Here is a 12,967-nt window from a genome sequence, read left to right on the forward strand (position 1 = left end):
CATCCATTTGACCACAGGCTTTTTCCCCATGCACTTTTACAATTCCCAAAGAGCTTGAGCAATTTCCACAATTCCGCATGAGTTTGAAAGACTCCATGATGGAGGGGCAGGGGAGAAGGTGGAGGGGAGCTGCATTATTTACTTAGTGCATACTTCAGCAAACAGTGAATAAAATGCAAGTTTTTCCTCTTCTGCAGTATTATGTTTCTAGCAAAAGGCAGCCCCAGGCTGTTTTCATCACGTTACTGCCTGTCAGAGAAGGAAAACCAGGCTGTCAGTTCTCCAGTCCCAATACTCTTCCAGACTCCTACAAGTACACTTCTCTCTCTGCAAATACATGCAGCCTTTCTTAATCTGTGGTAAAATCCAGGCCCATTAAAAAAAAAAATCAATCGTAAGCTATGGGCTGAAATGACAGCCTTTCAATGTGTCCAGTAGGATTGCAAGCCATTTCTCTGGAGCCGTGACAAGGCAGTCAGGTTTAAAAACAAAAAAACAAAACTTTTGTTTAACATCAACAGTAAAACCAGGGCAAAGCAAAATTACAAACTCCCTCTGCCTCATTGTCTTAAGACATATTATTTTCTGGGAAGCATGACAGAGCAAGTCATTTCAGCAATCTCTTGCCCAGAATTTGGGCTGTCAGTCAGCTTCATCCATAACCCCTCACAACCATTCTTCCGCTCCTTCAAGAGTGTTACTTTATCTATTTTTATCCAGCCCTCTTTCAGATACCAGCAGGTCTAGTTTCAGGGATCCACACATGACAAATGATTTGATGGGATGGTACCAAGTCCCGAGTGAATCCATACTTCAGTATCAGACAAAAATGTATGGTTAAAAAAGAAAAAAAAAAAAAAGGTAAAGAGGTACATTACCATTTGCTGAAATCAATCTGCAGAGAATGGTCAACAGTGAGATCAGTTGGGCAGGCAGGGTTGACTTTTGCAGGATCTCCTCCAGCATTTCTCACAGCTTCCCTCATGGCAGCAAAATCCACCATTGCTGGAATTCCACTAACAGAAATAGAAAACAAAACAGCATAACAACATGGGAGATTAACTCACTAAAATATACAAGCTTCTTTTTAATTTTAACTTTACTTAAGTCTAGATCTACCTAAGTTCTATTTCAGATAATAAACCCCTACTATTCTCTAAATTTTAAAGAACTTGGAACATTTTTAAAAGTCAATGGAGTTCGTACTCATTCACAACAAGCAACAGCATGCTTGGAAATAGCATACCAAACAAGAACACAGGAACATCTCAAAGAAAAGAATTACGTTTCTCTTTTGTCTTGCTATGCTTCTGAAGTGCGATGATACTTTACTACAAAACTAATTTTTAGATACTGATTACCTTTACAATAGAACCTTGCTATGCAAACAATGCTCGTGCTATACATCTTAACAGAATGTTTATGTAACACAGTACTACAGAAATCTTCCTGACTTCACTTGCTAAGCGGAAGTTACCTCATTTTTATTATTAAGATCACCATTCCTTTTTTTAGTTTTCTCATTTCTTGATAAATATATAATTAATGAGTCAGCAAAACAGCTGAAATTTAATATTTGCTAATTGCTGAAGGACTGCCCTTTTAGCTATGCCATACTCCAATCACAAAGGAAGTTAATATCCTAAGAGACCTCTTTTTAAATATATTTATTATTTATGGATTCAATTGGATTACATATACCTGTGGAGTAAGCAATATTTAAACTTCAGTTATCTCAAGCAAGAATTCTACATATTTCAATGAACTGTCAGCCATCTGGCTACAGCCAAAATGTCACCACTTCCATTTGTGTTTTGGCTCTTATCCTGTGAAGGGTTCCTTGCAGGCCAACAGCTTCAGCCTCGCCAACCTGCGCTAAAACCAGGGTACCCTATGGAACAACTCGAACTCCTGTCCTTGCATTGCATGTAATCATCATGAGGAATCCACTGGATAGCAGAAGCGGTGCACAAGTTTCTGAAGAGATACTTCAGTATCAAAAGGCTAGGTGCAATTTATTTTCAAGCCAAAGAATTGTACATACAACTCAGTGAGTTTACACAGATTATTTCAGCGTTTCTGGCGCACACGTGCACAGACTTACGTAAAGTCTTGAAGAACAACTCTGGCAGGACAGAAGGGCACTTCGACATTATTCTGTTTTGTTTTCCAGTCTAAGATGTTCATAGCATCCGTTTCTTTCACTAAGAAGCCATCGTAGTTACGGATACTGGATTCAAACAACACTCGTATGGAATAAGGCAGAGTATCTAGGGTAAAGCAAAGTAACTGACTTAATTAGTGCAACACCTTCAGCTTACACAGTTTTTTAAAAATGACAACCTCACATTTCTAAAGAATTCCACTCTGCTAGGGATTGGAAGGATGAGAGCTATAGGAGCCTGCTTTTCCTGTTGCCTTTGGGTTTGAGCTTCATTACACAATATGGAAGAGTGAGTTGCATAATGTATATGTTGCCGAAGATGAGTTATCATACGGGATTTGAATGGAAGATACCAATGGCTTAACCGCACCGTGTTAAGACAGTGACATTTATGAAGGTATGCTATGCTGGCCTGAGAGGTGCAAGGAATCTACAGCTGGAATTACTGATCGGAGTGGGTGAAAAGCAACAACTAGAATATTCAAAAATATTTTAACTGTAAATTTCACCCTTTCATTACTTGAGGTACCAAGCCAAAAGCATCCAATGACAGAATATTTTTTCTTTCTTTTTAATAAACAGTGATATGAAGACCAGAAACTATTCTGCCATGTGCCCTAAAATTAAACACATTTCATAAAATATAAAGAAGAATGACATTTCGCTATACATGACTTCAGTTAGTTTGTTACTGATCTGGATTAAGCTATGGACTAGAAGCAGCTTTCTGGCACAAAAAAATAGGGAACTATTCACTGCAAACAAACAAACAAATCAAGATTAATTCACATTTCTCCCTAAATCCCATTATTTTCACCACCATTCAAGCAGGAAAGTGACTTTATAAGAACAGTGAGAAATATTTAAAAAGTTAGTTGGAAGAAGAGGGTGAAACAATTAAGTTCAGGCTTTAACAAAAAAGTTAGATTTGGTGGTCTCCACCTAATGCAGAGGTTTGTCCACAAACTATTCATATAGGATTTGATGACTCTGTTCTCATTGTGTGTCTTTCTCAGATATTAGCCATTGTTGTTTAATTAGATAAGTCACTCAAAATAAGAATGTCATCAAAAACAAGCGTAATCAGCTGTAATGCCACCACCCGCTTTATTTAAAAGCCAAGTTACCAGAAAATTGTTCTGCTTTTTCTTGGATTACAAATAATAGGCAGTGCATCCTTACAACGATAAATCTAACTGTCCAGTGGGCTCCTTAGCGGCCATCAGCCATGAACAAGCGCCTACTTCTCTCTATTAGGCACTAGCAAGCTCAAATCTGCAATATTGTGTGTAGTTTTGGGCCTCCCAGGATACAGGAGATCTCAAGAAGTGAGATCACATCCAGCAAAGGGCCTTCTAAGATGGTTATGGGGCTGCTGCACCTGCCACACAGGAGCAGGTGGGAGACCTGCATTAGCATTCTCAGCTCACTTTGCTCACCCTGAGAAAACTGCAGACATTACTACCACAACCTAATAGGAACTGCAGAGAAGATGAGGCCTGACTTCTCAGAAGCGCACAGTGACAGGACAAAAAAAAAATTCACAAGGTGCAGGAAGGGACATTGTGACTGGATACAAGGCAAAATAAGTTCACAGGGAGGGTGGTTAAGCACAGATCAAGAGAGGCGGGGGAATCTCCATCCTCACAGGTTTGCAGAGCTCAGTTGAGAAAGGCTCTCCAAGTTAGCTCTAGTCCCAGCAAGAGGCTGGACTAGATCTCCAGATGCCCCCTCTGCCCTAAATCATTCTGAGCTCTTTCTAGCTACCGTTTTCCCCATAACGAATACTATTTTAAGCACTAGAAAAACAGATTCTCCCTAGCAAATTGGCAAATAAATCAATTAACATTTACATTAGTAATCTGATTAATTTAAACAGGCACTTATTGTCAGATTATAGGCAGAAGCCCCAAGGCAGAGGGCAAACAGGTAAAACCCAAAATTAATGTTCTAGCAACAAATGCAATAAGCAATTCCAGATGCTGGGTTTGCTATGAGTGCTGTCCCACAACATGCCTAAATTTCATTTAATATCTTGCTAACATGTAGTTAATATGAGGCTTCCAACTTCTGCACAGAAGTTTCTATTGGAAGACAGAGACCCTCTTAGTCTAGTCTATTTAGACTCCTTCTCCAAGTATCTTCAGGAATACCCGCTGCTGCTCCAAGCTTTATGGCACATCTTCGCAGAAAGTAGTATCTTCTGTTTACATTTCCACTCCTGCCACGAGGCTTTTAAAAAACTGCTGTAGAACTGACTGGTTTTGTTACTACCACACCACTGCTTCCTCCTGGACAAAGCCACAAACAGAAGCATTCTACCTCCTTCTTACGTGCTTATCTGAAAGATTAGCTTCATTGTTACACGTAGTAGAAATTTGCAAGAGCACACAGCCATTGCACAAAAGTTTCAGCAGCCATTGTGCACTAGCTCCCCTCTCTCTTCCCTTCAAACAACAAGGAAGTAATTACCGCTGTCAAATATGGGTTTAAAGCGAAACATCCACTGGTAATTTTTTAGTCAAGAAACACATCATGAATTCTGTGAATATAGGAGAGTAATTTAGACCTTGCAAAATTGAAAAAAATCCCAAATACCTTTAATATGTACCTCAGGTAAGTGTTTTAGGAGTTTAACATGAAAGCACAGGGAGAGAATAATGGAAGTATGTTTTGATTATCTGCCTATTCCAGCTGACACTGATCTATAGCTCTCTCCATCTGTATGTATTCCCCTCCCGCATCACATGTGCACATACTTTTTATTTTTTAAAAGGCACCCAGACACGGAGAGCCAATAAAAGTCCTTTTGGCACATACCACTTAGTGTTCTATTACATACTAATGACATGCTGAGATTAAGCAATTGTATGAACACCACAAAACCTCGTCTTTCTGCAGCAATTGCAGTAGAAGCTATGTTCTAGTAAACACACAGTTACCCACTACCTGAAGCTGCTGCTAAGGTGAAACTAGAAGACCAAAAAGCAGTAGAAAATTACAGTAAAAACTATATTTATTTTTGAACTACTACATAAGAGTTCCCCGTCACGTCTTTGTTTTCCAAAAGAGAAATTATTCTGATTTGGAGTACTGCTGAAAACTCCGGCAACACCGATACTTTCTCCCTTACTGAAAAAAAGCTACATGAAGTATTACCCCCTACCAACTTCAGAAAGCAATAGCAGATTGGAAAATTGTAAGCTTTCAAATACACCTATTGAGAATTCATGTATTCACAACTGCACGTCCTAACATTTTACAGCAGTAAGTGGTGCATGTTTACTGCTGGTACCATCCTAATTACAAACAACTAAAAAGCATCATTACCATACTTGGCGCCTCCAAGCTTTGAAACATTGTAGAACTTCTTCTGTGGATAGTTTCCTAAAGCTTCAATTACGGGCTGGTAAGGGCTTCCTGGGGCAAAAAACAAGAAAAAGTCACAGCCATAAAAGAATGGAAGGTTTAAGCGCTGATAAAGGACTCATAAGAACAGCTTTTTATTTCCGATTTTACCAAAAACAACATTCCTCTAGAACTATAAGTAAATCGTAATATGGAAAGGTTTCTACATGGATTGAGACACCTAATGATGTAGATGTGTGACTAAGATGAATTTTAAAAGTATCTGTAATACTAGGTATATACAGGTCATGCAAGTAATCAGCATAGTCACACACCTGAATACATTTGACCTTTATTGTCTCAGTTTACCATCTACAAAACAGGATAAATGCACCTCACCAACTCAGATAAGAGATGCAGGTCTTAATATAGTAGAAAGCATAAAGCATTAAGTGCTAGGCTAATGACAAGCAAACAAGAGACAAAAATAAACCTCATAAGAGCTATTACGTGGAGAAAACAAATAACTTCTTGAGAAGAAAAGTAGTGGTTCATAAAAAGAAGGTTTTAATTCAATTGCTAGCAAACTAAAGGGATAATGATATACTCCCTCAGGCCTAAAGGACTTCATATAGTAAAAGTTTAAGGCAATAAAATCTGGATGACAAACTGAGGGGGAAACGGCGTTAGTTCCGACATCACTGAGGTGCTCCTGTGAGCACAAACACCGGCTCTGCAGCAGAACACTTACCCTTTGTTTGCTGCTTGCTTTGATCTTAATACACTACAGTTACACTTTCACTGCAAAGCAAATGCTACATCGTCAACAGCTAACAAGAACTGCGTCACTTGAACATCCAAACAATTAACATGACCCCCCAAATTAAGGCGAGTACCGCTTAGGCCTCAGCCCAACGAGCAGCCACCTTGACGGGCACGACATCCCTCGCTCGCCGCAGCGTCTGCGGCAGAGGGAACGGAAAGAGGGACAAAAATGGTCGTCAGGAATAACGGGAGGCCCGCCGGGACCGGCTTACAGCCGCGGCCAGGCGCCCCGGGCAGCCGCCGGCTAGCGGGCGGGCCGCGAAGCCGGCCCCACCGCGGCCGAGAACAAAGCGCCTCCCGCGGCGGGGGCAGCCGCCGCCGGGGGCGGTAACGGGCCCGGGCGGGGGGCGGCGGGTGCCCCAGAGAAGCGGGGGGGCCGCACGCCGCGGGCCCGGGCAGCGCTCCCGCACAAAGGGCGGCCGGCAGTCGCGCAACGGCGCCGGGAGGGAGGGGACAGCGGGGCAGGAGCCGTGAACGGCCGCCCGCCGCCTCACACCGCCGGGGGCCGCGCTCCGGCCGGGCCGGCGCCGCTCCGCCGCCGGCCTGGTGTGGAGGGGGCGAGACGATGGCCCCAGCCCGCGGGGGTCCCACCGGGTGGGGCGGCGGCGGCGGCCCCCGAGGCCGGAGGCAGCCCGGCGGGCGGTGGCAGGCCCGCTCGCACTGACCTGGCCTGACAGGGTCCATCGCTGGCGACCATATTAGCTCTGCGGGGAGGGGAGCGGGGGGCCGGGGAGCGGGCCCGGGCGGGGCGGCCCCAGCTCTCGCGAGAGCCGCCGTGGCGCAGCGGAGAAAAGGACGCGGATCTCGCGAGGCTTTGCGGAGAGGGCGGAAGTAGCCGGGTGAGGGAAGCCGCCTGCTCTCGCGATGTTTGTGAGGCCGCGGGGGCGGAGCGCCCGGGGAAGCGCTTCGAGGCAGGCGCAGCCGTGGCCCCGTGCGCGAGTGTGGCCGCGGGCACCGCCTATTGGGCGCCGCCCCGGCTGCGTGCGGCCCCACGTGAGGTGGCTGCGGCTCGCGCGGCGGGGCGGGGCTCGCGCTCGGTCGGCCCGTCCCGGCCTAACGGTTCCTCGGGCGGCGGGCGCCGCCGGGGCTTTCCCGTGCCCGCGGGCCCCTTCCACCCGCCCGGGCCGAGGCTGGTGCCTGTGGGGCCGGGGCGCCTGGCCGCAGCCCCTGGGCTCGGCCCCGCAGCACATGGGCTTGTGGGCGCCCTTTTGCCTGGCTGCACAGCCCCTTCCCTCCCGGCCCAGCTGGAGCGGGCTGCAGCCCTGGCTGAGGGGCGCTTCCAGAGGCGAGAGAGGCTTGCAATGGATTGAAGTAAAGCATTGTCGCAAGGGTCTCACGCTTTTCACAGGAGTAACATCATGGGGCTGAAATTGAAGGAAGGACAGGCGTTTCCCCTCGCAGCGTTTACCAGAGTGCCCCGCAGGCCGGCGGCACCCGTGCTCCAGCACTCGGGGCGCGCTGCTCTCTGCTGCCACTCATCACGTTCTTGCCGTCCACTGCTCAGGTGGCACGGGATGGCCTTTGCGGAAACAAAAAGTACTGGCAAACCTCTCCCAGGGCAGAGCGTTAAAAACCTCCATGAGCCGATTCCTGATGCAGAGCATTAGCGTTACCACAGCCCACGCTGGAAAGAGTGGAAAGACCTGTTGTCAGCGTTCTGTCACACAGCCAGGCTTAACCTTGCTCTGGGCTTAGTCTCTGATGCTAAATTTCTTTGGGAGGGTTTTTTTTTAATATATTTTTCTCCTTTTCTTGCTTTCAAGTGATGATCTTTTTTCTTCGGTGGATGATAGAATTTTATTTTTGTCTTGATCTTCAGAGCGACGGTACGTGAGGTCATGCTCACAGTGGTGACCAAGTCAAGCAATACCAGTTTCTCCAGGCTATAAGACATAGATAATATCTAGGGTTTAGACACTAATGCAGAACTCATCACCGGGGTCAAGCAGCAAAGAAGATTACCAAAAAGATGTCTGTGACTTGGCCTCTGATTGATCCATTTTCCCTTTTGCCTGCATCTGTTTTGACCTAAACTGCCACTGCCTTCCTGAACTGTGACAGAATGACTTGACACACTGATTGCAAAAGTTATACTCAAAACCACATGAACAACTCTGGCATCTTTTTACCTGTTCTAGATTGCGATGATATCTGGCGTATCTTTGAGAGACTGCAGGCGGAAGGAACTAGACCAGTGGGAAGGAAGGTGGTGGAGGATATGGCCGAGACGTGTCTAGAGGAGATCCCCCACTTCAGGTGTAAAGCATGTTCAGGATGCCAAAAGCTGTCTGTTTCTTTGAACAGATTATTTATGTGTGGCATCTCGTTTATAACTTTTACCCTTGTTGGATCAGTGCAGTCATTTTTCGTTGCAAAGCTCAGACAAGCAGCGAGGGCTGCAGCCTAATATCTTGGCGCAAAGGGCAGTTTTACCCTCTGCTCCCCAGCGCGTGCGGCCGCCTCACACGTGCTGGCCACGCGTTTGCTCCCAGAGGACTTTGGCAGGAGTTTCTGGGGTCAGTGCTGGGAGGTGCAGTGACAAGCAGATGAAGTGTTGGCAGACAAATGATGGCAGCTTTGTCTCTTGACAAACTCAGATAAGATGCATCTCCAGGGACATTCTGCACCATCACTGACCCACTTGTTTTCCTGTGTGAAAGACACCTCTAGTCTCACAGGGCTGAGCCTGCAGGGTGCCAGGGACAAAATGACTTCTGGTTCTCTTCCGCTGTTGGCTGAAGGCTGACTTTGGTGGGTCAGGTACGTCCAGGGAAAGGAATTTTAGGGAGTATGGAGTATTTCTTGTTCCCGTGCTAAATCCTTTAGCACCAAATGTTTAGGTTTTTGTGCCCTTCTTACATATCAGACCGCTTTTTGGAAAGCAAATCCCGTATATATTTGGTTTTAACGCAATGTTTGGCCATTTGATGTTTGGCTTTTAATGTTAATTTATACTGAAAATTTTATTTCTTTTTGCTTATTAGCACCTGGGCTACTCCACTGTTTTGCGTACTATTTTTTTTGGTGTGTGATTCTTTTAGAATCATGGAGTCCTTTAAGGTGTTGTGTAACAGTCTAGGAAGAAAGATGTTTTTGCAGTTTCCAGAAGGTTTTCTCCATTTCCCAGCTGGCATCCAACATCCTGAAATAAGTCAAATTCAAGGAGAGCTTATCCGGAAGGAAGATGGGGATGGGTATTGCTGGTTTGTAATTAGAACTGACAGAAGCAGGCTAAAAGGGAGTGTCTTAGTGAAGGAGAGAATGTGAATAGAAGGGATTACTTTGTGCTACCTCTGCGAAAGGCAGGCACGCCATAGAGAGAATTTCAGTATTGTTGTTCACCATATTTCAGCCTTTAAACAGAGGAAGCGGCTTTGTTGTGGAAAAAGCTGAGCTAAATAATGCTCTCAGGTCTGTGTTCCACAGCAGTATCATAGGAAAGAGAGACCGTACCAAGACAGAACGAGATAACCCAATGTACTGCAAGACGCTTTTCTAGTTGTGCCTTTCTTTTGTCTTCCTCCCTTTTTCTATAAAGATGGAGGAAAGACAATAGTGGGAACAACCAGGCAGCACCCACACCATACATTCCTCTACAGGAGAAGTAGGTTGGTCCAACTGTTTGAAGTACAGGCCTTTGAATCAAATAGCTTCTAATCCTGGCTACACACAGACTTCCCTATGACTGTTGTATTTAGAGCTCGAAAGGAGTAAAGCTTACACAGTTCTCCTAAGCAGTGAGAGATCTTTAGAGGAGGGGAGTAAAACTTAATTTTCATATCTAGCTATAGATGAAAACAATAACACAGCAACTGAAGGTTTTTTTCCATATGAATGAGTTTAGGAGATTAAGAATGAAAACTTGGGAAATGTCTGTAGAATATTTACTTAAGAAATGTAGGTCAGTCCAACAATCAAGTCTGAGATACGCCAGTGCATCTACAGAGGTGGGTAAGACACGCAGTAATCTATGCATAGACTATGTCAAACTTGGAGCTAGTTGGGGCAGCTAATTAAAAAGATCACAAAGACATTTTGACATTGGCATATTTTCAGTAACAAACTGAAAAAGGGGTTTGTAACATTCATGTTGGACAATTTGGAAGAAAAAAATGAAATGGTTGCATTCCCCTATGTCTTGTGCCGCAGCAGCAAAGCCACAGGAATTAGGTGAGCTGTAAACTAAGAATGTGGCAGGTTGGATACTTCAGTAAGAACATGACTGAATATTTAGGTTTGATACCACATGGTTTGAGGTACAGTCCTTGCTTTTGAGGGTGTTTTTGGTAACACAGTATCCTCAGTGCCACCACGTAATGTTCCAGAATATGAATTTAAGCTTCACTTTTGATTGTATATTGCTTGTCATCACTACACAAAATCCCTAATACCAAAATAAGTAGATTAATAACTGCCAGAGGAGGAAGCCTTTATTCCTAACACTAGCTGTATGGCAACGAGTCTGTGCTGCATGAGCCAGTGTCACAAAAGACACTGGAAGTCCAGTTCCTTATCCATGCTAGGGCTCCACTGAGAAGTAACACACTCTAGATTTCTCATCCCCTGGGATATTAATTACCTCAGACTGATGTTTATTACTTGATTCACTGATAACAATTCAAGTTGCTGTGATAATTTTTCCTCTAAAATGCTGGCACTCAGAAAGACAAGAAGTTTGTTTTAATCTCTCAGAGCTGCCGTTTAGACAGATGTACAGAACTCAAACCCCTCTAAAAGTCCCTCCCAAGCATTCAGCAGACTCTCAGTAAATCAGATGATAATGCTGTCTTGTAAATACCTAGAGATAGCACATGAACTGTTTTAAAGTTCAGGCTGGGTATAAGGAGAGGCTCAAGTATCACGGAAGCTGCTTTTCAAAACTTATTTTTGGGGCTCAGTACATTTTACTTCTCCAGATGAAGAAAAGAGGTGTTTAAAATGATTTTTTACTTGTGAGAGAAGTGCTAGTATATGGAATCCTGCACAAATTGTGTTTGGGAGAACAACCTTGCTGTGAAGAGTTTATTAGTACCAAAAGGGAAATTCAGTAGAGTCAACATGCTTACTTCCAAACAGATCACATAGTAAAAGAATAGGATGGCGAACTTTTACTATTCTGAAAACAGGCACCTATTTTCAGGTTGCAGTACTGTTGGTCCTCCTGTATCGCTAGGGAGCTTGAAAAATTGCCTTTTCTAGTTACTCAGCAGAGTCTAAGTGTGTGCAAAGTCTTTTCCCAGAGATGTCAGGAAGAAGAAGGACTATTTTGTGCTGATGGCAGATTAACTGGATTCTGAGTGGTGAGCACGAGGTCTTCATTTCAGGAAGTACAACGAGCGACTGGGGAACCTCAAGCTACGCTGTCCAGTGCTTATGGCAGTCTGTGAAATATCAGGCTTAACAGCCATAGAGATGACATCTGTTTTGGTTCAGGCTGTGGCTGTTACTGACATGCTTGTTTTAAATGGATGGCATCTGTTGCCTTCCTTCCTAAACACTGCTGGAAACTGAGAGGGGAGGCACAGTTCAGCTTTCTTACCTCAGGATTTTTTGCAAGCCCAGGCACTGCTGGCCGAGCTTTCACCCCTAAACCTCCAGGAACAAGCGTTCTCCCTCTCAGGAAGGTAGTGCTCACCTGCCATCTGCTCACACACACTCTGGAGAGCCAAATTGTTTGCTCTCCTCACTCACTGCAGGAGAGTGCTTAATTTGGCAAGTACCACTATGTGCCTTTCTCATGGAGGGAAGAAAGCGAGGAGAGCTGAATGCTGGGCACGGCTGTTGTGTGCATCCCAGCTGCAGAGAGCCCAGAGCTCCATCCCTTCAGAGAGGGATGGCAGCGGGGAACACATTCCATACATCCACAAGAAAGAAATTTGGGGGATTTAGTGAAACAGTTGGCCAGAATGATCATAAAGTTACACCCTTCAGCACCAGGCACTGCAATTCCCTAGTGCGCAAGGGAAGTATAGATGGTATTAAAGCTCTTTTTAACTGCTGATTGCTATTAAATGCTTCTAATATGATGACAGCTTATCCACACCTGACAATCTTCAGTCATCTGTGGAAACCTCCACAGCAGGACAAGCCACTTTCTGCGCTTCGCTTTCTGGTTAGTTGGGACCTGGCTCACAGCAAGTTCTGTTTTCAGCTCAGTCTTGATATTTCATTACCTGCACTGTGACCCGAAGGACAGAGAGAGATGGGGGTGTGCTCAGGATATTGCACAGAATGCGGCTTTTAGCAAGATAAAACCCAACTCATGAAGCTAACAACCATTCAAAACCATACCCATCCTTCTTAGAAACTGGTAACAGTCTGAGATAAGAACACCATATCATCTGTCTTAGAAAATGGTCCTCAACTCAGGACTAGGTCAGAGTCCCAGAGACCTGTGTATTTAGGAGAACCCAAGAGGCATATTGGGGAAGAAGTCAGCTGCGGGAGCAGACAACTCCAGTCTTTCTGTCTAAATACTGTCAAACACACTTTTGCTGGAGGTGGGAAGCCCCCAGCTCTACAAGGAGAGACCTTCAATCTACAGCCTAAAATAGGAGGGTTGCCTGAACCACCCAGTCTCCCCTGGACCCTAGCTGAGACAGGCAGTTTTGCTGCCACCCGCCATTGCAG

At 44.9% G+C, this 12,967-nt stretch overlaps 1 protein-coding gene across 3 annotated transcripts in view; it reads right to left on the bottom strand.

Moving 5' to 3' along the window:
* The window catches only part of IREB2 (iron responsive element binding protein 2), a 28,010-nt gene extending 20,850 nt beyond the window's left edge, over positions 1–7,160 (bottom strand). For 2 of the 3 annotated variants that reach the window (XR_015701210.1, XM_087743052.1), the window contains exons 1-4: positions 7,003–7,160; positions 5,495–5,584; positions 2,105–2,270; positions 879–1,016 (exon numbers count right to left, since the gene is read on the bottom strand). Coding sequence is in view for 2 of the 3 variants with exons in the window: in XM_087743052.1 (XP_087599178.1) it covers positions 879–1,016; positions 2,105–2,270; positions 5,495–5,584; positions 7,003–7,021 (413 nt within the window). In the remaining variant the exon portion in view is untranslated. Of the gene's footprint in view, positions 1–878; positions 1,017–2,104; positions 2,271–5,494; positions 5,585–6,263; positions 6,941–7,002 lie in introns of those variants that run through there. The other variant, XM_087743053.1, reaches the window with a different exon arrangement.
* Between the last annotated feature and the right edge of the window lie 5,807 nt (positions 7,161–12,967).

The sequence above is a fragment of the Nipponia nippon genome, unplaced genomic scaffold, assembly GCF_047370975.1.
Source record: "Nipponia nippon isolate SJK-2023a ecotype South Korea unplaced genomic scaffold, ASM4737097v1 scaffold_9, whole genome shotgun sequence".
NCBI lineage: Eukaryota > Metazoa > Chordata > Aves > Pelecaniformes > Threskiornithidae > Nipponia > Nipponia nippon.